At 36.9% G+C, this 22,261-nt stretch overlaps 2 protein-coding genes across 5 annotated transcripts in view; one reads left to right on the forward strand and one right to left on the reverse strand.

The window, feature by feature from the left end:
- The first annotated feature begins 3,958 nt into the window (after positions 1-3,958).
- The window catches only part of LOC148942941 (DNA-binding protein SMUBP-2-like), a 194,623-nt gene continuing 176,320 nt past the window's right edge, over positions 3,959-22,261 (forward strand). Inside the window, exons 1-2 of one of the 4 annotated variants that reach the window (XM_089102613.1) lie at positions 3,959-4,083; positions 18,603-18,848. In XM_089102613.1, the coding sequence (XP_088958739.1) occupies positions 18,611-18,848 (238 nt within the window). In that variant the 5' untranslated portion in view covers positions 3,959-4,083; positions 18,603-18,610. Of the gene's footprint in view, positions 4,117-4,395; positions 4,415-5,683; positions 5,797-18,602; positions 18,849-22,261 lie in introns of those variants that run through there. The other 3 variants (XM_089102614.1, XM_089102617.1, XM_089102615.1) reach the window with 3 other exon arrangements.
- LOC148942942 (protein CFDP2-like) lies at positions 10,915-11,841 on the reverse strand. The gene has a single exon (XM_089102404.1). The coding sequence runs from the start codon at positions 11,839-11,841 to the stop codon at positions 10,915-10,917; it is 927 nt and encodes a 308-aa protein (XP_088958530.1).

Consider the following 22,261-nt stretch of genomic DNA (forward strand, 5'->3'; position numbering starts at 1 on the left):
CATCCGTGAACGGCTCGCCTCCAGAAACATCAACCCAGCTGAAGTGACAACCCTCGCCCTGAACCGACCACTCTGGAGAAGACTGACGGCGCTGATGACTGTTTCCCTCTACGCTGGCGACGCTTCCGAGCAACAGCTTTAAGTAAGTAGTAAGTAAGTAATTTTGGTCAGTTTTGATGCTATCAAAACTGACACTGAGACAGTTTTCGAAGCCCCGTTTATAACGAACTTATTAATTCCGATCGTTTTTTATACGTCCACAAAATAATATTTCACAATCTAATAGAGTCTCTGATAATAACGTACCTGGCAAGTGATTAGCCTCTAAGAATGGTTTACATAAAATGAAATTGTGAAATGGCGTTCATATTGTGTTTTTTATTCAGTTACCCTTTCATCGTTGCTTCGAAAGAGTCCTTACTTCAATTTCAGTGTTTCTTTTGAAGTTTGGTTTTTATATTGTCCTTTAGAATTTTACATGAATTTGTCTAAATCAGAATCTTTGCAGAATAATATTCTTCTGTTTTCACTGGGTGTTATTGTGCTCGTTTTTCTCTACTCTCTGATTTTTGTTGTGGTAAATTTAAAGTAGTAACAAATTACTATGAATACTACTACTACTAACAACTCACCGCAGCACCAAGCCGCCTGAGGCCAACACAGCTACGCACGCTCCTCCTCCACCCCAATCTATTCCAAGCCTCCCTTTTTATACCCGCCCACGAAGTTCCCATTTCCTTTAAAACTTTCTTTATGACGTCATCCCACCCCAGACGAGGACAACCTGCTTTTCGTTTAGCCCATGATGTTTGGCCAAAAAGGACAATCTTCGGCAATCCGCCATACATGATCCGTACAACGTGCCCTAGCCACCTCAACCTTCTTTCATTATAGCCCTATAGGGCGGTATTGAACCACATTTTTCGTATTGCCTATTGTTTGAATTACGGTCAGTCAGCCGGGTACCCATACCAATCCTTGCAATTTCTCTGGGAAACATCTAGCAAATCTTCATCCGCTTTTCGGAGTGTCCATGCTTCAGAGCCATATTTGACCACTGTCATCACTGTAGCTTCTAATATTCTAATTTTGGTTTGCAGACTTATCTTCCTATTCTTCCAGACTTTTTTTAACTGTGAAAAAACACACTGAGCCTTAGCTATTCTATTTTTAACATCTTCACTGCTTCCACCATCTTTACTAATAATACTACCACGGTAAGTAAAGCTGCCCACCTAAACAATCTTTTCATTACCCAACGTCACCTTTTCATCTTCACTTATTCCTAGCCTTAGTGACTTAGTCTTCCTAACATTAATTTTCAAACCAATCCTAGCACCCTGAGCTCGCAAAACCTCTAAAACTTCATTCATTTTGCTCACACTTTTATCTAGGATGCTTAAATCATCAGCATAATCTAAGTCCAGGAGACATTTTCCTCCTCATTTGATTCCGTGGTCTCCCATTGCCTTTCGTGTGCTCCTTAAGACAAAGTCCATCAAAAGATCCATATAAAGGGGGATAGAACACAACCCTGCTTAACTCCTGATTTAATGCAAAACCAGCTGCTAACCTCATTTCCTACCTTAACCGCAGCAGTGTTATTCTCGTACATAGCGCTAATCACTTTAATGTATTTTTCAGGTATACCATACAAGGATAAAATCTTTACTAAAGCTCCCATGTAAACAGAATTAAACGCTTCCTCATAATCTTCAAAACTGAAGGCCAAATGTGGTTGAAAACTCAAGCATTTTTCCATTATCAATCTAAGAGTGAACATTTGGTCGACACAATCTCTAACTTTTTTAAAACTACAGTGTTCTTCTCTTAAAACATTGTCTACGGCATCTCTCAGTCTAAAAAGTATCATATTATTAAGTAATTTGCTACCTACAGAGACCAGACTAATGCCTCGATAATTACCACACTCACTTTTATCACCTGTCTTATAAAGTGGCTTAATTAAGTTTTTCCTAAAATCGTTAGGTACTTCCCCTTTTTCAAAAATCATATTCATAATCTTCAGTAACTTATGTCTAACCTCAGAGCCACCATATTTAAGAATCTCATTTACAACCCTATCAGCACCTGGAGCCTTATTATTCCTTAATCCTTTTAGTACTGTTTCCAATTCCTCCTCACAACACAAATCTTCCCTCACATCCAAGGTATCACAAACTTTTTCATTTTCCTCTATATTTTTTCCAGCAACTCTATCTCGGTTAAGAAAGTTCTCAAAATGTTTTGCTCAACTCACTTTAGTTTTTTCCTTATCGCTAATTGCGACCCCATTCCTATCTTTAACTGGGACAAGTCAAGATTGTTAACGTGCCAGTAGAATATTTTACTATTATGCCCTCTAGCTGCAACTTCCAGATCCTAGGCAGTTTTATCCATGGCCTCCACTTCACACCTCCTTAGTTCCTATTTTAATGCTTTCTCCACTTTCTTTACATTTCTTTTGTTTTGATGTGATCTACCACTCAGATAATTTTTGCACAAGTCCTTTCTCCTCTCTATTAAACATAAAGCTTTTTAACTAATATTCTTAGCTGCAGTTCTATCTTTCTTCCCTAATACACCTTCAGCAACTTCACAAATTATTTTGCTAAAATTATTCCAACCATCGTCCACATTATAAAATTTTGGACTCTCAAGTTCAGTATTCAACTGTTCCTGGAAAGTTTCTCTCAAATTCTTATTCTGGAATCTGCCAACATCATAACTTCCCGGGAGGTAGTTACCCTCCCGAAATTTGAGCTTTAAATTAACCCCTGACACTACTAGATGGTGATCTTTACTTTTAACATCAATGACAGCAGTCCTATATACCCTAGTATCTTGCATTGATCCTGCCAGTCTTCGGTTTACTATAACATAATCAATAAGGTTTGCTGTCTTACCATCACGTGAATACCTTGTTAACTTATGAGCCATTTTATGACCAAACACCGTATAGGTTATAACTACCCCATCTTGGTCACAACATGGTTTTCAGCACTTGGCGATGCTCTTCTATCAACAAGAGTCGAAATTCTGCACAGACAGTCTCAAGCCTATTACCTCCGACTCATTATATATTCATGCCTACAAATATTATTCTACTACGGGGAAAGGCAACCCATAGCAGATAAATTAGCTAGGAAGAAGAAATGAAACCTAAAATTGATAGAAATTACAAGTCAGTTTAAATGAAAAGTATTTATTTTGTATAGTACAGAACCTTTGGCCCAGGGACTTATGCTCTATATTAATTGTTTCTTTTCCAAATGGAATTACCGGTGCTTTTAAATTTTTTAATAGCTCCCGTTTCAATCGATGCTTTTTTAAGTTCAGAGAGTAGATCAGGTGAATTTGAAGTGGGTTTTATTTTTAGGGAAAGCCAAATCAGGTGAGCAAAAAGCTGTTTCCAATTGACTGACCTTGATTGAAAAATGCCATAATTAATACAATACTTAAGAGATATAAGCTTTAAGCCGAACTAATGAAATTTTCGACTATTGGTTCAATCTTCATTTTCAGGCAAAAAGTCTCAACTGGATTTGGAAGAATATTTTTACCCATTTTTAGCACTGTTTTAGGAATTCTATCAGCTAGCATAACTTTTTTCTATTAGAGTCTTGCTGGCCTGGGAGGCTACGCATACAAGTCTTTTGCAAATCGGAAATAGTGGCTTCGGCTCTTTTTCAGGCGAACCAATATTTTAACTTCTTATGCATTGGGGTCCTCTTGGCACAGCAACTCCCTATCCCTTAGAAGTACTTCTTTGACTATGGTTTATTCCAAGAAAAAAATTCTTTCAATAGTGTTCGCTTGGATTTCGTTTCTCGTCCATAATCCTTTTTTGGTTTATTTCGGATTTTCACTAGAAATTTCGGCGTAGTGTGTACTGTGCAAATTCTAATAAATGGCAGTGAGCTACGATTTTTTTTAGAATTTGAATCAGTGAGAACGTTGGTAATCAGGGGTTAAAGGACTTATCGGTAGTTCATATACTCTGCTAAAAATTTTTGGAACTGGGTCAGCTTAATTACCTTACGAAACTACTTTTGGAAAGCGCACGATCCTCAAGACACTAAAGTAAGATCCCAAGTGCTCAGACAGTACATAAAGGCAGGTTTTTTGCACTGTAGCTTCTTCTATTTCCAAATATGATATACATTTCATACCATGCGTATAGGGACTGAGCAAATACGTCACAACCCTATTAAACAACAAAAGCATGAAGAACAATACGGAAATCTTTTTGCAAGATGGTGAAGATAATTTGAATGAATACTGTATTTTGACCCTCTGTCCAAGGGCTGTCCTCAGCAAGACAAAAATAAATAAAAGAAAAACCTGTTTTCACACCTGATTTCAGTTGCTATTCATGAATTTAAGAGTCATGAATTCAAGACACCAAAAACAGGTTTTTCCATAGGGATACTATGATCTGTACATCACAATTGCACATGCACAATGGCGGAGTATAAACTTGTGTGGTTTTAAATGTGTTTTAACTTTATTTTAATGGACATTATAGCCTTTACTGATACTGTATATTCTCTCTACTGTGGTACTTTGATTAAAATATATGTTTCCTACAAATGGACAGATACTACTAATCTTTGACATGATGTAAATAGCCTAGGTTCAGATAGTTAGGCTAGTGTTGATTCATAGTAGTAGCCGACTTGGCTAGTTATCACTGGCCAGCTATAATCTTTGAAAATTTTTTTTTTCAACATTCAAATTTAGGCTAAACTTGCCCCTGCTGCCTAGCCTATTCAAATAAAATTATTCTGCTTCACTTATCTACACTTCTCTTTGATTGAATATGTCTGTGATTTGGATAATTTTTTTTTCAACTTTAAGATCCTGTATCCAACAACAGTCATCATTTTTAATGTTGAAGCTCAAGCTGTAATCATGTATCCAAGGTTAGGCTCCCCTAGGCTAGGCCTACTGGCTATCAGTGTGTTCAAGTAATTTATCCTTGTTTATGGCCAAAGTATTCAAGCTAATTGAATTCTTATCAAGAATTTTTTTTTTACAAATTTCTTTCTATTGTAACCTTCCCTAGTAGTTCAGCTACAACTGAGCAGATTTTCAGTTCATACACCAACATTTTCATTGCAAAATAAAATGGACTTGAAACAAACATGGCTGGAAAGCTAGACTAGTATATGTTTTTCACAACCTCATGCTTTTGGAACCTGATATCAGCAAACAATCTGTCCCAAAACCAGTGGTTCAGAACAGGCACAGTTGCCTAAATCAAGTTCAGAGTCTGAACAAGAGAAGCTAGATTCACCCACAGATCCTGTTGAAGATGGTGTTAATGAATATGAAAGTGACTGATTGTTCTGATAGGCTATTCTAATGCAGTGCTTAGTTAATTTAGGTGATGAAAGTGTTACAACCACTTTTCCTAGCCTATGTAACTTATATTTAGTAATTTTATAAATAATTGAAAAATACCATATGTATGACATGAGAAATATGACTCAATACAGCTATCTAAATATGCAAGGTTCACTTCCAATGTGTTTATTCCCAAATAGTGGTGAATTTGTTGTATTTTTTTAATAGTTGTCCAAAGATTAGGCACTGTCCAAGTACTAATATATTCCCCTAGGCCAAGATTACCAAAGAGGTAAATTAGACTGTTAATTAAATTTATGTTCTGTTGTTTCAGGGACTTAAGCTATGTCTTCAATATTGCTTTTTGAGATGAAGTTGCTAGTGTGTTTTGGATTTTCCAGCAGCTCCAGTCAATTGGTGTTTGTTAAAGCTCAAAGAGCAGATCAGGTGAATTTGAAGTTGTTTTGTTTTTAGGGAAAGCCAAGTCAGGTAACTCTAGATGAGGGGCAATACCTTTTATAAGCCCAGAAAAATCAACATCATTAGAAATTTTCATTGATAGCTGAAAAAATGATAGTTAAAAAAAAAATATAACTTTGTAGTGGAAAATATCTAATCAAAATAAATAATTATCTGGAAACTTATTTGTTCAAGCCTAATGAGATTGAGACCTGGTGAGATAAAAATTTATACCTTACCTTAAATTGTAGCTTGGAGCAAATCTAAGGGTTTTCCATCCTTGTAATGCCCTGTTATAACTTCTGTAGGTTGTTTCATGCAGTTGGGCTGAGGACTCATTTGCTTCCCAGTTGTACAGGAACTCTTGCTGTTGCCATTCTTTGTCAAAATTTTTCTTGAATGCACCCATTAAATCAGCAGCCACTGTTTCTTTAGACAGTTGATTCCACAAGTTGGTTACTTGCTGGCTGAAGAAATGGCTTCTTTCTTGGATTGAGGAGCATCTCTTGAAGATCTTCTTTGAATACCCTCTAGTCATGGAACTTTTTTTTGGGGGGGGGGAGTTCAAGGAAACCAGGGAGAATATTTTTAGAAATAATTTTGTGGGCCATAGTCATGTTGCCACATTTCCTCAAGTATGTGAGAGTAGGAAGCTTCAAGTGATGTAAATGCTCTTTGTATGGTATTTGTTTGAGGCCTTCAACTATTTTGGTTGCTCTTTGTTGTACTCTTTCTAGCATTTTCTTTTCCTTCTTGAAGTAGGGTGATGCCAGGGACTTTCCAACCTTTACTACTACTACTAACAACTCACCACAGCACCAAGCCACCTGAGGCCAACATAGCTATGCATGCTCCTCCATCCAAATCTATTCAAAGCCTCCCTTTTTACACCCACCCACAAAGTTCCATTTTCTTTTAGATCTTTCTTTATGATATCCTCCTCCCCCAGACAAGGACAACCTGCTGTCCATTTAGCCCTACACATTTGGCCAAAAAAAACAATCTTTGGCAATCTGTCATCCTTCATCTGAAGAACATACCCTAGCCACGTCAACCTTGCTCTCATTGTAGCCTTAGAAAACAGATTGAACCACATTTTTCATATAGCCTATTGTTTGAAATATGGTCAGTCAGCCAGGTACCCAGAACAATCCTTAAGCAATTTCTCTGGAAAACATCTAGCAAATCTTCATCTGCTTTTCAGAGAGTCCATACTTCAGAGCCATGTTTGACCACTGTCATCACTGTAGCTTCTAATATTCTAATCTTGGTTTGCAGATTTATCTTCCTATTCTTCCAAACTTTTTTTAACTGTGAAAAAACACCCTGAACCTTGGCTATTCTACTTTTAACATATTCACTGCTCGCAGCATCTTTACTAATAATATTACCAAGGTAAGTGAAGCTGCCCGCCTGATCAATCTTTTCATTACCTAACATCACCTTTTCATCTTCACTTATTCCTAGCCTTAGTGACTTAGTCTTCTTGACATTAATTTTCGAACCTATTCAAGCCCCCTGAACTTGCAAAACCTCTAAAACTTCATTCATTTTGCTCACACTTTCTTTTAGGACGCTTAAATCATCAGCACAATCTAAGTCCAGGAGACTTTTTCCTCCCCATTTGATTCTGTGTTCTCCCATTGCCTTTCCTGTGCTCCTTAAGACAAATTCCAACCTCTAGGCACAGGCAAACTAGTGCCTTGTAGAGCTTCATTAACACACTTAGGAGTCTGCTGGAGATAGTTCTTTTGATCATTCCAAGAGATTAAAGGGCAGACAACAATACAGATTTTGCATGAGTGCTGAACTTAAATTGGCAATCACCAACGACTCCAAGATCTCTATCTTCAGAGACTGCTAAAAAGGGTTACCTTGAAGATGATACTGCTGATGTGTGTTGTGATTGCCAAAGTTGATTCATGGCATTTATTACTATTGAAAAAGAGGAGCCATGTATCAGCCCAACTCCCAAGAATGTCAAGGTCCTTTTGGATAGATTGTAGGTCAGAGGGTGTAGCTGCTTTACCAACAAGTTATGAATCATCAGCGTAAAGAGTGAGGAAGTTTGAGAGACGGTTGGGTGCATCATTTATATAGAAGTTGAAAATACTTGGCCCAAGAATGATCTTATGAAGATCATTTATGTCTGCTTTCAGCTGCTCATATGCCTTTGTAAAACAAACCTCCAAACATTACTACCTATTTCATTTAACGCCAAATAGTTAGGAATCAATAATGTTTGATTAATGGAAAAGAAAATGTCTTCCTGCAAATGTAGGACCACTACACCTGACAGTTCAAGTCCATGTCTCTAACTTTGTCTTTGAGCTATTTTCTCTCATTTTCTACACAGCAAACTGCAGCTACATATTCAGCATTCATTTATAATTTCTATTCTCTCTGATTCCTTGGGCAAGAGATCCCTATAGATTATGCCTTTGAATCCTCCTACCTATGATGTTTTTAATGCTGTAATGGTCTTAATGAGTTATTCCTAGATTTAGGCCAGATCCTTGAAATTTTAAATCAATTACCTTGGTTTTTAATTTTGTGGGTATTTGTGCAATCTATATAGGCTAGGTTAAAATATAACTTTAGAATTGTGATTTTAAATTGCTGCTACTAGTGTTAAGAAGGTGAGGTGGAGGGGGGGGGGCAACATTAATACTGGGGGCTCTAATTTACTCATAATGTGAAATAACCTATTCTGATTACAACTTGTAGGCTATTTTCTTATAGCCTAAAGAAAACTATCCCAGAGAAATCTCACACTTAGAATCTCCCTGAGCTGGTATTGTTCAATTGCCATCTCAGGCTATTGCACTTGGGGCTGGGAGGGGGTACATACATTTACTACTGTTAAGTAGTGAACAGGTAGCTTTTATCTATGCTCAAAACCTGGTATAATCTTTAAAGCCATACTTTGGGATATCTCCTCTCAATAAGATATGACTTACTGACTTATATCCCATCTGGCCTTTGTGGCTGTATTGGGGCTTCTTCTCTTCTCACTAGTTCTTGAATATGGTGATGGTATTCAGTTCTATCTGGTGCAAGACGCAGGAGTTTGGGGAGGTTCTGGCCATTGAAACTGTTGTACCATCTCTTGCAAGGTTGGCCATGAGGTCATGTGCCATGAGGTCATGTGCCATGTACCTGTCCTTCAAATGTGATTTTGGGGAGATGATTTGATGACATTCGTTGGATATGACCTAGCCAGCAGAGTTGCTGACTTCTAATTTGGTCCATGATAGTGTATGAGCAGTGGAGGAGTTTACAGAGGTCTTCATTGGATACTTGGTTGATGTAGGTGATCCCTGCTATGCGACGGAGACATTTTGTTTCAAATGCAGAGATTCACCTTTCGTCATCAGCTTTAATTGACCATGTTTCACTTGCATACATAGCAGTGGGGATTATGAGAGAGTTAAAGAGCTGGACCTTCAATGATTTTGATAGTAATTTGCTTTTCGAAATTGATGATAGGCTCTTGAAGCTACACCTAATCGATTTTGAGCAATCGTTGTTAGAGGTTAAAAGACTGCTAATTCAGACAAAAGATTCTGTATTTTCAATTTGTTCTCCTTTTATGGTTAGCTGTATGGCTCTGGGTGCAGAGTCTCTGGATACCCGCATGACTTTTGTTTTTGTTGTGTTGACAATCCTCCCAAGGGCTTTGGTTGCTGACACTATCTTGTTTGTGTCTGTTTGGAGGAGATGTTCATGACTGTTAATTGTCATGATGTCGACTGCATACACTAATTTATTGACAAATTTTCCTCCAATGGATGCACTGTCTATGGTTTTAGCAAGTGACAAAGCTGCATTTAGAAACAGATTAAATAGATGAGGGGATAGGAGGCAATACCTGCTGACGTCTGAAACTCTTCTGTCAATCCCTCAGGCATCTGAACCTGGCCAGGGAAGTTCAATTTCATATTTTTGACCAACGTTACCATGTTTTTGTTGACTCCATAATGCAGAAGTATGTGCCAAAGCCCATTGTGCCATATTAAATCAAGGGCCTGTTTAAAGTCAATAAAAAGTGAGAGCAGTTCTTTTGCGATTTCTATATTTTTCTCCATCAGTGGAAAATATATGATCTATAGTAGATTAATCTCTTCAGAAGCCAGCCTGATATTCCTCTAAAGTGAGGTCTGTCAGGGATTTTGGTTCGTCAAGTAGGATTTTCGTGAGGATCTTTGCCGGTTGGCTTGTCATGCTAATTGGGCTGTAGCTATTACAGTTGCCTTTTTCACTCTGTTTGTAAAAGGGGACAATCATGGCTTTTGCTCAAGATCTAGGGAAGTGGCCTGTTTCCCAGATGCCTACTGTGACTTTATGATAAATGTCTACCAGTTCTTCTGGGCCTGACTTAAGTAGCTCTGACTGTATGCCATCTGGGCCAGGAGCTTTATTTGTTTTCAGGGATTGTATAGCAGCAACTACCTCTTCTGGTAATGGTGGTGGACTTGGATCTACTGGATACTCTGGTAGTTGAGAAGACAGTAGGATAGATGGGTCAGGGGTTATTGAGGGGTTCAGTTTCTGGCAAAAGTGTTCCTTCCAGCGTTCCTGCCTCTCCTCAGAAGCTGTGATAAGTTTTCCATGTTTATCTAACAGAGTTGTTTCTGCTGAAGGTTTCTTTTTTTTGACAACTCTCGTACTTTTTTTTTACATGTAGTGGCTGTCATTTTTTTTGAAGGTGTCTTTGCATTCATGGCACTTGTCGTCGACGTATCGGCGCAGAGCCTGCCATATTTTTTTCTCTACTAGACGTTTTAACCTCTTGTATTCATCCTGGCTTTTTTGGTCTTGTTTGTTGGCGTGAATACGTTTTTCAACACAGATATCAATGATTTTGGATGTGATCCATGGTTTATCAGAGCAGGAATGTACTCCTAGGATTTTGTTAGCCGTTTCTCTGATGATTGAGGCGCTTTCATCAACCAGATGGTCAACTTCCTCAGTGGTTGGGACTCCCATGAGTTGGATGCTTGAAAGCTTATTGAAGAGAGCAGTTTTATATTTGTTTCTTGTTTTGATGTTTTTGAGAAGATCGATGCAGTATTTTGGTTAGCTTTTCTTGGGTTGTTGGGGTTTTCAGAGGTGCATATGGAGTTCTGACATGACTAGAACATGGTCTGAGTCAAAATCAACACTGGCCAAAGATACTGTATTCAGCACTGATGACTTCCAATGCTTGCGGACCAGTATGAGGTCAATCATATTTGAGGTTCGGCCATCTGGGGATCTTCTTGTTACCTCTCTGGGTTCTCTATGTTGAAACACTGTGTTGATAATGAAAAGCTCGTTATCATGACAGAAATCTATGCGCATTTCCCCCCTAAGGTTTTCTCGCCCATGTCCGAACTTGCCCATTACTTCTTCAAAACCTGCATTTGATTGTCCAATGATAGCGTTAAAGTCCCCAATGACGAACAGAACATCCTTCTTGGGCACCTGGTCTAGGGTGTATTGGAGCTGGGCGTAGAAGTCTTCTGTATCTTGGTCACTTCTGGAAGAGTCTGGGGCATAAACTTGGATGATGGAAATGCTAGCAATGGATCCTTTAAAACGGGCGGTAATGATACTCTCTGAGAGTGGATTTATGGCAAGTAGAGATTTTTTAGCACGTTTTGAGAGTAGAAAGCCAACACCTTGATGGTGAACACCGTCGCTTTGTCCTGAGGTGATGAGGGTGCTCTCGTTTATGGTTTCTATTCCATTTAAAGGAAGGCGGGTCTCTGATAATCCAATAATATCCCAATGGTTGTGGTCGATTTTATTTAAAATTAATTCCTTTTTTCCCAGTTTAGCAAGTGTTTGTATGTTTAGCATTCCAAGTGAAAGTGATGTCTTTGGGGTAAATATTGGTATCTTCTCTGACTGGAGAGTTGTCAAATCTGCTAAATAATTGTCGGTTACCCCGGACGCGGTAATCAAAACATTATCATAATCATAAAAAAAAATCAGACCATCAGTTGCCCTGGACATGGTAGTATAGGTTCTTATTCTATTTTTTGCCATTTCATATAAAAGAGATGGAGTTTTGTGGCATTTTGTCAGGATAGCAGTGTGCCTTTCCTCTCTATCCTTAGCAGAGGCCTGAATTGTCCATGGTTCTGGATCATCTGCCCTTCTCAGTTGTCCCTCTAAAAAGGGATCCTCCTGTTTGGTGGTCTGCAGCACCAAGCAATTTGACCCATTGCTGGGGGAAGGTTTGTAACCGCCGGAAGGTGTCCATACGTCGGTGGACCGTATGCGGTGTACATCATAGTGGCCTTCCTCCTCCTACGCCTGTATTTATGACCCCGGGCTAGGGTGTCCCAGTTTCAATTATGGACCCCAGGAACTAGGTCCTCCCTAAGTCCGCGCCTCCTATGGAGGTATCCTACATATCTGTAGGACATTTCCCTATCCGCCACCTGGAGACGTGCTGAGTGGCCTGTCTCAATTTAGGAGATCAACGCTCCCTCTGCAAAGTTGTAACTGTAATTCTCATTACTTGGGCTTGGGCGAGGAAAAATGTATAGACATAATAAAATCTAGAAAGACTTACTATTTTCTTCAAAAGCACAAAACAAACTGAAAAGTATTTAAGGTAAGAATATTTTATTAGCCTCTGGGTGGGTGTGACCTTGGATATTTAGACCAATTCTGGGGCCCATTGTGCCATGTGGTAAACAGCTAGCTTTAATAACAAATTAATCATTATCTAATTATCCAGAAAAGACAAGCAAAAACTGTCTGGCTAACAGATGAGACATTGTACAGATAGGAATTCTTAGCCCATCAATTAGGTAGCTTATTCATAAAAGGATTCTAGTGAAAAAGTGAACAAATGAGGGCGCCCAACACTCAAATGAGGTCTGTGTTTTAATCCATTAGCTGTCAGCTGTAGATGCCTTTTCACATCTAGTAGAATATTCTGTAAGTCAGGTGCCACAAAAGTATCATGGTCCAAATGCAAAAACGCAAAAATACTGGGAGCTTTCTGTCCTCATCAGTCATAGTTACAAGATGTAAATCTGGCCCAGATTTGAAACTTCTATCTCTTTTGCTAGTTGGTAAGGTTTTCTAAACCTTTATTTTCTGGAAGAGTTTTGTTGAAACCCTTATAAAAATAGTACCAACCCCGAATACCACAGATGAAAAAAGTTACAGATCAGACTGTATCAAAATGTGAGTATGATGACCCATTGACATCAAACTGAAAATTAAAATTTGTAGCAGAATTCTCTGGTGATTTGGGGAAATATCATTTGGAAAGAGTGAATGTGACATTCTCAATAGGATTCACGCTTTCCATAGGTATTCTGTAGATCCTGCAAGTGAGTTCTTTTGTCCATAGAAAGTCACCAAATTCTGTAGATCTGCAGAAAAATCCATAGAAGTGGCAGCACTGTTGCCAACATATTTTTGCCACAAAAATTAATTTTTGTTGTATCAGACCTAACATCTTCTGAGCCATACCCACCACTAAATTATCAGCTTTTCAGTCAAGAGTTTCTTATCTCCTGTTTTATATTTCTAATTTTTCTGTTTTTATTATGTTTTTTTTTTCTTTGTCTACTCCACTTCCTAGAATTAACTTAAGGATTTGTGCTTGTATTAGATAGATAGGTAGATAGATTTATTTTCTATATAACGGTAAAATAATTACACAACAATCTACAGATCCCCACAGAGGCTCCATGTCCTGTAGGAGGGAGATTATGAAAAGATCACATAAACATATAAACATAACATTAACATTTAAACTCCTAACATGTAAAGCATTTGCTTCATAAAAGGAAAACAAAATAATATATATATATATATATATATATATATATATATATATATATATATATATATATATATATATATATATATATATACATATACATATATATATACATATACATATATATATATATATATATATATATATATATATATAAATATATATATATATATATATATATATATATATATATATATATATATATATATATATATATATATATATTATAAGTCTTTTGAAGGTGCCAAACGAGTGGCATCCTCGAGCCGAATCGGGAAAGGTGTTCCATGTCAAGTGACGCGCAACAAAAGGATTAAAATCGGATCTTATTGTTGGTGTATGGGGAATTTGGATAATTAGAGAACTACGGAGCTGGTAATTTGGATGATCAGATACAAAAGAAGACGTAAATCTAAGGGACCTAAGAATATCACCATTGAGCTGAAGAACAGCAAAAGACGAACAGTAAAAAATATAAAGTTTTTCAATATCAAGTAATAGTTTAGTTGCCAAACGATTTACATCATGGATAAGATTTATAGCTTCATCTTAAGTATTCGAAAGTGGTTTGAGAAAAGAAGGGAAAGTAGACATCCATTAGACTGGACAATAAGAAACATAAGAATGAATTTAGCTATGAAATAGGATTCTTAGAATTGGTCCAGGAAAAATTTGTTTGAGTTTTCTTAGAATATTGAGGTTTATGTGTACCTTCATTTTAATCAAATCAATATGGTGTTTAAAAGATAAATTTTCATCTAGGAGGATACCTAGGAAATATACATGGCAATCCTTTGATCTACTAATAAAGCATTTGTATATATGAATTTCAGATAATTGAGGATAAGCCTGAGATATACAACAAAAAACTAAAAAACTGGTTTTAGAAACATTTAAGGCAATAGGGTTAGCATCAAACCGAATTGATACTCTCTCGAAGAGGTCCACTAACTTTTTACAAAACTCATCCTCATTACGAACCTCATCCTCTGTACAAATATTTAGCTTTACAGCAAAAAAACAAAAGAAAAAGGACTCACTATCTGATTATGAAAGGTTCTCTCCTTTTTTTCTCCTGATGCCAGGCAGTGGTTGGTTAGAATCTAATGCAACCTCCTAACTCGATGGGCCGAGTTATTTGTCTCTAGACACTGAGACACTCTAGCACTTTGAGGAGATTTGTTCCACTAGGGTTTTGGAGGGAAGGGTTAGTTTGTGGCACTTAATTTAACTCTACCGAATAAGTTAAGCCTCGTGTTGCTGCGAAATAAAAAGGCTGTAGTTGAATAGATACTGATTGAACGCTTCATTTGTGCATTTGTACAGCTGGTACTAGGAAGAAGAGAGAGGATAGACTGTGCAGAAATAGGAATCAAAAAGCTGGAAAATTTGGGCCAATGGATTTTTTCTGGATCTTATGGTAAATAAATTAATGGGCTGGAAAGGAAAAAGAGTTACCATGGAAGGGATTTTAATAGAAAAAAACTCCAAACAAATGCCAGCAAAGACGTCTATGCAGGAGTTATTTCTGACACTCATTCAAAACTTTTGCATAAATTTAGTGAATGTCAGATGGTTTGTAGCCATATCATTTACAGTGGCAAAGTTAAATGAAGGGGGATTGTTCTGCTTCCTTATCCCCTTAAATGTAATAATATGCCCATGTTATGGATACACGCTGCTTTTATCCTCTGCAAAAGGAATTAGAGGATCATCCTGGGTGAGGCGCTAAAGTGTCTTCAACATTACCAGCGAAATTAGTTGTTAATGATGAAGAAGTTACCGAACCCACACAGGTTGCCACATCGCTAAGTACATTTTTCGCAAATGTCGGCCAAACCACTGCAAATTCCGTCAGGACACCAGCTAAATCATACAAAAAATACCTTGGCCCGAAGTGCATTAAATCAATGGCAGTGGGTTCTGTAACGCCAGGTGAGCTCGAATTGCTCGTAAAGAATTTGAAGGGCTCTTCTGCTTCTGGTTTTGACCCGGTCCACACAAAGGCACTGAAAGCAGTAGTGATGACCATTGCTGAGCCTCTAACTTACCTTGTAAATCTTTCATCAGATAAAGGGTTCTTTCCTGAAATATTAAAAAAGGCAAGGATAATACCTCTTCACAAAGTAGGATGTCATAGAGACACAGCAAACTATAGAAAAATCTCAGTCTTATCAGTTTTCTCGAAAGTCTTTGAAACGCCAATGAGAAAGCAGCTTTACCAATATTTAGAAGCAAAAGACTTTTTAACAGCCACCAATTCGGGTTTAGGGATGGCCATTCAACCGAAGACACCCTTACTTCACCAAGTTTACTCGTAAACAAAATCCTAGATTCGGGTGCTTTACCTGCAGCTGTGCTTCTAGATATTAAGAAAGCGTTTGACAGCATGCACCATGAAATATTACTAGGAAAGCTGGATCATATTGGAGTTCGTGGCCAAGTCCTAGATTGGTTTAAATCTTACCTGAAAAATCGTCGAATTTACCCAGGAGATGACCATACAAATGATGTCGTAGTTAACTGCGGGTGCCCCAGGACTCTATCCTGGGACTAGTATTATTTTTTGTTCACTTAAATGATCTTCAGCTTGTACCGTACTGACTCCTGAAAATCGTAGCTCCTATTGCGGCGAACTATGTCACCCGCAAACAACGCCAGGGTCTTTAGTAGAAACTGAGGATGAACTAACGGCATTTGAGGATGATTCACTTATGGTCAGCTTTGACTGGAACCTGCATTCTCTCAAAATGAAGCTACAAGCCATTCTTAAAGAAACGTATCTGTGGATGGATGCAAATCGTCTAGTCATCAACGTTGACAATTCGTGTGTTTTATTTTTTTCACCTACAGATTTGCTGGCTTCTGATGCAATTGGCATTGAAATCTCTCGTGGGCTTATCAAGAGACCAGAAAAAGGACACGTTCGATACCTAGGGATTTTAATCGACGAAAGCCTCTCGTTCAGACACCACATAGCAAGTGTCGAGACGAAACTTTCAAGGAGCCTCGGAATCTTGGGAAAACTCAATCACCAGTTCCCTAAAAAAAAAAAAAAATACTGATCCTGATTTACAATGCACTTATCAAGTCTCACATTCAATATTGTTCTACAGTTTAGCAATCCACTTTCAAGACACATTTACAGAGACTAAACTCACTTCACAACAAAGCACTTCAAATTTTAGGCCCAGCACCGAACAGACTATCAATGGCATCACTTTACAGACTATCTTGCACCGTTTTCTGATTAAACAAATCTCAGGAACACTCCCATCACCATTTAAAGGTTTATTCACACCAACATCAAAAATTCATATTTTAAATACATGATCATCATCAGATATTTACATACCCCCAACACCGACAGGTAGGTCAGAATTTTCTCCTAGAATTGCGTGTGCTAGGGAGTGGAATACACTTCCATAAGAGCTGAAATCATATAGGTCTCTCGGCTCCTTTAAAAAGAATTTAAAACAAATCCAAAAGATTAAAAAATTATTTATTATATTTATTTATTTTGTTTTTATGTTTAGAATTATGATATTATTATTATTCATTTTATTTTAGTTTGATACTTCAGGGGGTGTGAGCTGAGAAGTTTTGTTAAATTTATTGGTTGTTAATGGCGGTCCGGTGTGGAGATTGGAGGGGAGAGGATGCCATGCTTTATTTAAAGTATGCAATTATTTCAGGCCCAAACGTACATCAATGCACAAGGAATTTTGTTAAGTGTATTTTTATGTTAAAAAAAAAAAAAAATTAAAACCCATATTGAACTAGAAAACTTGAACTTGTGAAAAAAAAAATGCACTTTCAGAAAACAAATTTTTCAGGGAAGGAGGGTATTTTAGTTTGTCATTCCCCTTCCTCCTCCTCTCCCCTTTGTGTATAGCTATATCTGTAAGGTGGCCATATTTATGTTAAAATAGGAGAAGGAAGCATTATTAATCTTTGTTGAAAGTCCATCATTTGTTTAGCAAAAAATAAGAAGTCACTCTCTAAAATGAATATAGCTTCTGAATTGAGTAGCTTCTGTTTGAGTAGCTGAATTTTTTTGTTTTGTTTTATAGCTCAGAAATGTGATTTTCATCAAGCATCCTTAAAATTGAAAATTTGTTTTTTAAGACAAAAAAAAAAAAAAAAAAAATCAACCATACTGTATAAAACCTTAGGTTTTGGGCCTTTGACAATTTGTTCTTCTTGCATTAACAAATAATTTGACCGAAAATTAAGATAGGGAATCCGAGGTCATGTAACCGTTTGTTTTTGACGAAACCGTTTGTTTTCTGCCTAGGATGCATTTTTAATTTGTGCTTTGGTGGGCCCAACTGGATCGAGGCTCAGGCCTCAAAGGCCCATGGCCTTCACACCCAGATGGCTGAGCTTGCTAATCACGTTTTTGACCCCACTTCAAGCCAGGACTTAGGCCTTGGCGACACCAGGGTTTAGACCTGAATTCTGAAGGATATGGGATAGCAAGTACATCGTGTTATCCACTTGGATTGGGGGCACAGCCTAGGATACAGAGTCTGCATATAAATCAGAGTACTAGAAACGCCTAAAATTGTAAAATTCACTGTTATGGTGGATCGGTGAGTGAATTTTCTATAATATAAATATAGAAGCTTGGTAATTTGATGTTCTATGTATATACTGGGTAGCTGGGATATTTCAAATTTTAAATATTTTTTGAAAAATATTTAAATTTTAGATATATTTCTTGGAATTTCTAAAAGATTTCTTATAGCACTATGTGATGCTATTTATTATATTCAAGATTTTCAAACTCCAGAAAAGTATGAGATATGGCTTCAGTTTTAGGCTTCATGACGTTATAACTTTAAATTGCTTTAATTTAAAGTTAAATTTAATTTAAATTGATTTTAATTTTAATAGCTTTAAATTGGTGACTTCTTCTTTATAAGTGCAAACAGATCAAAGTTTTGAACTTTCTTCTCTACATTTGTACAATTTACTTCATGTTGAATTTATATTACAGGCCTATAAATGTGTGAACAGTTCATAGATAAGCAGCTTTCCCTGATTCAGCTTGAAAGACAAGCAGAAATCGATGAAGAAAAGAAGATAAAATCATCTTCAAGTCTTCGTCAGCTCCAGAAAAGTGGATTTGCCCTTACAAGGCTTGTGGTTAGTGAAAGAAAAACTGGCCTTCTTGGAAGAACTATGGTTTATCTAAGGCCAATAGGATCATCAGATGAATTGCCCAATTCAAATTTTTCCAATGGTAAGACACCTACATGTACACTGTTCCAATTTATTAGAGAGAGGGGGGAGGTGTAGAAATTAAGAAAGTGGATATTTAGGCCCAAATTTCCTGGGAGGCGGTGTCTCCAGGCATAAAAGAAATTATTTTTATAATGAATCTAATCTAGTGGGGTCAATGGGGGGGGGGGTGCAGGAGGGCACGTTGCCCCAATTTTTACCCCTGGATTCTGAAGAATCCCTTTTTGGGGGTATTTTCTTTGTAAAATGCGTTATTTTTGTATTTTCATTGAAAAAATGACAAATTTGCCCCCCCCCCCTTGATTTTAAATATGTATTTCGCCCCTCCTAAATTGTCGTGAATTGAAGCTACTGATTCAGTCATTATTATTACAAATGAAGGCAACTATGTGAATATCAACTGAAGAAAACTAGCTTATATTTTATATTCGTGATAATGGGCCATTATTCGATAATAAAGACAGACAAAGAAACTGTGGTTTACAAAGAAAAGAATAACAAGCAGTGACATATTCAACAAACAATAACAACAAAATACAGACACACTCAACACATAAATAAAAAAAGCACAAAGCTAACCACCCATAAATCAAACCACCTTGCATGGTAAATTTGTAGTTTTCAACATAATTTGGCAAGGATGAAAGTGAACGCATTACTTGATGCCTTATTTATGCTGTTTCATAAATTCAATTATCCCTTCTGGGAAAAATTACATTTCGAGTCCTTAAAGAAGCTAAAAGGGCTCTAAACAGCCAATAGTAACCAAAAGTTTAAAAACAAGTTTAAAAAACAACTGACTTGAGAGAAAAAAATTGCCATTTATAGCTAATTCAGGAACAGTAATTATTATTTTAATTACTCTTCATAGTGAAATGTTATTATGGAAACAGATTTGCAGAAAAATTTACAAAGAGCCTGAAACCTCTAAATAATGACGTCAGTTTTGCTGTGATGTAATTTTTAAGGGTCTTCAGGCTCTTGTTAAAAATTAGGTTAGGCTAGGTTTTAGCCCCTTTAAGGGCTCAAAATGCAATTTCCCTCAGAAGCAATGATTGAATTATGATAGAGTCTAAAAAGGGCATCAAATTCTGTATTCACTTTCATCCTAACTAAATCATGTTGAAAACTGCAAATTAAACATTACTTATACCCTTTATACTAATACCCACTAAACAGTAAAACAAAGGGGTGGTGGTGCTTAAGAAAGCCATTTTAGGGGAGACGATTTTTTTTTTTACGCCATTAATAGGCTCACCAGTGCATATTAGTGATGTTAAAAAATAGTCCTTAATGGTACTCGTGCAAAGGAAGAAAATAGAGCCCCATCCTGATGTTTCCACATGTATCTGATGTTTCCAATTTTAGGCATCTAGATTTTCTGTTCCTTGAAAAAGGGATTGCAAGCAAAATGAAACGTTGCAGAAAACTATACTAAACCTTTAAAAATTAGGTTAAAAAAAAATGAAATATGCTATTTTGTTAATATGATTCAGGACAAATCATCAACTTCATGCATGGTGCAGGGGCGAATCCAGGATTTTTTAGGGTGGGGGGAAAAAAGATTGATCCGATAAAATTGCGTTAGAAGCAAGTTTACTTAACGCAAACTTGAGTTAATTAAGTAAATTACACTACTTTAGACTACACTAGGGGGGGGGGGGCGCCCCCTCACCCCCTGGATCCGCCACTGGCATGGTGTTTAAAACCAAGGAAAGAGTTTGCTCATATTTGCCAATTTTTCAATGTTTGCACTTGTTACGTCTCAAAAAACCTCATAAAAAGTGCTAAATTGATATGCAACTTAATTGAGACAGGATATAGCTTAATTGAAGACTAATTGGACCTTTGAAATCTAATTTAGAGATTGTAAAACTATCACTTCTTAATAAGATATAAAACCAAGTCCCACAAATACATGGAAATTAAGAGCTTAAAGCAATATAAGGGCGCCCGCAGAAAATTTTCCAAGGGGGGGGGGCAGATACCAGAATAGTGGAGATTGGAGGAGAAATAAATTGGCGGAGAATACACGGGGGAATAATCGCCGGGAGGGGGGGGGGTAAACACCGGCCACCAGACTGGTCATGATACCTTTGGACTGATCATATTCAAACAGTGAGTTGTGCAAAAATGTGATTCTATACCTATATAGAAAAACCAAGAGTTTTACTATAACAAAAAGAATGGTTACTATTTCAATAATATTTTTACTAATTATTATTAATTTTACTATTCAATTTAAGCCATTTATTTGTAATTTATTTAGAATTATTTGTTGATTTATTTTTAATCGTTTATGAATTTATTAAAAAATCAATATTTTGAATTCACAAATTCTGGTATCTTGACTAAATTCCCGTTCAGGTTTAAGCTAAAAGTTAAGATTCATTATTATGAAAGAAAAGCAAGCAAAATTCCTATTAGGATTAGACATTATAGGATACAACCAATGGAATAGACACAGGATGATCATTATAGACTTAAGCAAAATTAGAATCTTACCCCTTAACTAGGATTATATTTTTAAAAATAAGGAAAAGAATAAAAAAAAATTAGACTTATTTTTTTTAGCTTGACAAAATATGAGCAAAAACCAAGACCAAACTGACTCCTGGTAGGGCACGACGCTGCATATATATATATAAAACTTTCTTTGTTTATTAATTCCAAAATGCGATGAGCTTTATCAAGCGTGTCGCACTATTGCTAAGGCATAAGAATGCCCTTGAGAGTATTTACTCTACACCCTAAATCGGGTTTCGGTTTCAGTCTCATTTAGATAGATAAATAATGACCTATATTGAGTTAATCTAAGAATTAAATTAAATTCTGAATTGATTCTAAACAAGTTTCATAGCAGTTCTTAAAGACAAAACAAAAATAAGAATTTCTTTTTCTTTGATTAGTTGTACATTTCTATTTTCTTCGTACTCTGCCCTAAATTCCAGGGGGGGGGGGGGAATGCACCCGGGCCCCCCCCCCCCCCTGCGGGCACCCATGAAGCAATAGTTTGTTATGTTTCTTATGCAAACTCACTTCTGAAGTGTGTAAACTAAATAAAAACTTGGGGTTAATTTTTTAAAACTTATTATTAAATTAAAATGACTATTTCGTGCTATGTTCTTCAAAGTAATCGCCTTGGGAATCTACACAGCACTTGGGGCGATGTTCTAATGGGGGGGGGGGTTTCAATAATTAAAAAAGGTTTTGTTCTTATTTTCTTTGTTTGCGTCTTTCAGTAAATTGTTTCTGAGGGGATTGGCGATCAGTTTTTTAGTCTTTGGTTCGAGAGTAACGTACCATAGTGGAGGAAAAGCGTCGTGTGTGGGGAGCTTAAAGTAGTGGTTAAAATGGGGTGCATGTTTTAGAAGCCATACTCAGTCAAAATCAGATTGAAAGGATTCAGGTTCC

This window comes from Artemia sp. Qi Xiang Cuo, chromosome 16 (assembly GCF_049724085.1).
Source record: "Artemia sp. Qi Xiang Cuo chromosome 16, ASM4972408v1, whole genome shotgun sequence".
Lineage (NCBI taxonomy): Eukaryota > Metazoa > Arthropoda > Branchiopoda > Anostraca > Artemiidae > Artemia > Artemia sp. Qi Xiang Cuo.

What these genes read in the sequence shown, in the direction of transcription:
- LOC148942942 (XM_089102404.1), bottom strand. Translation starts at nt 11,841, where the DNA reads ATGGCAAAAAATAGAATAAGAACCTATACTACCATGTCCAGGGCAACT.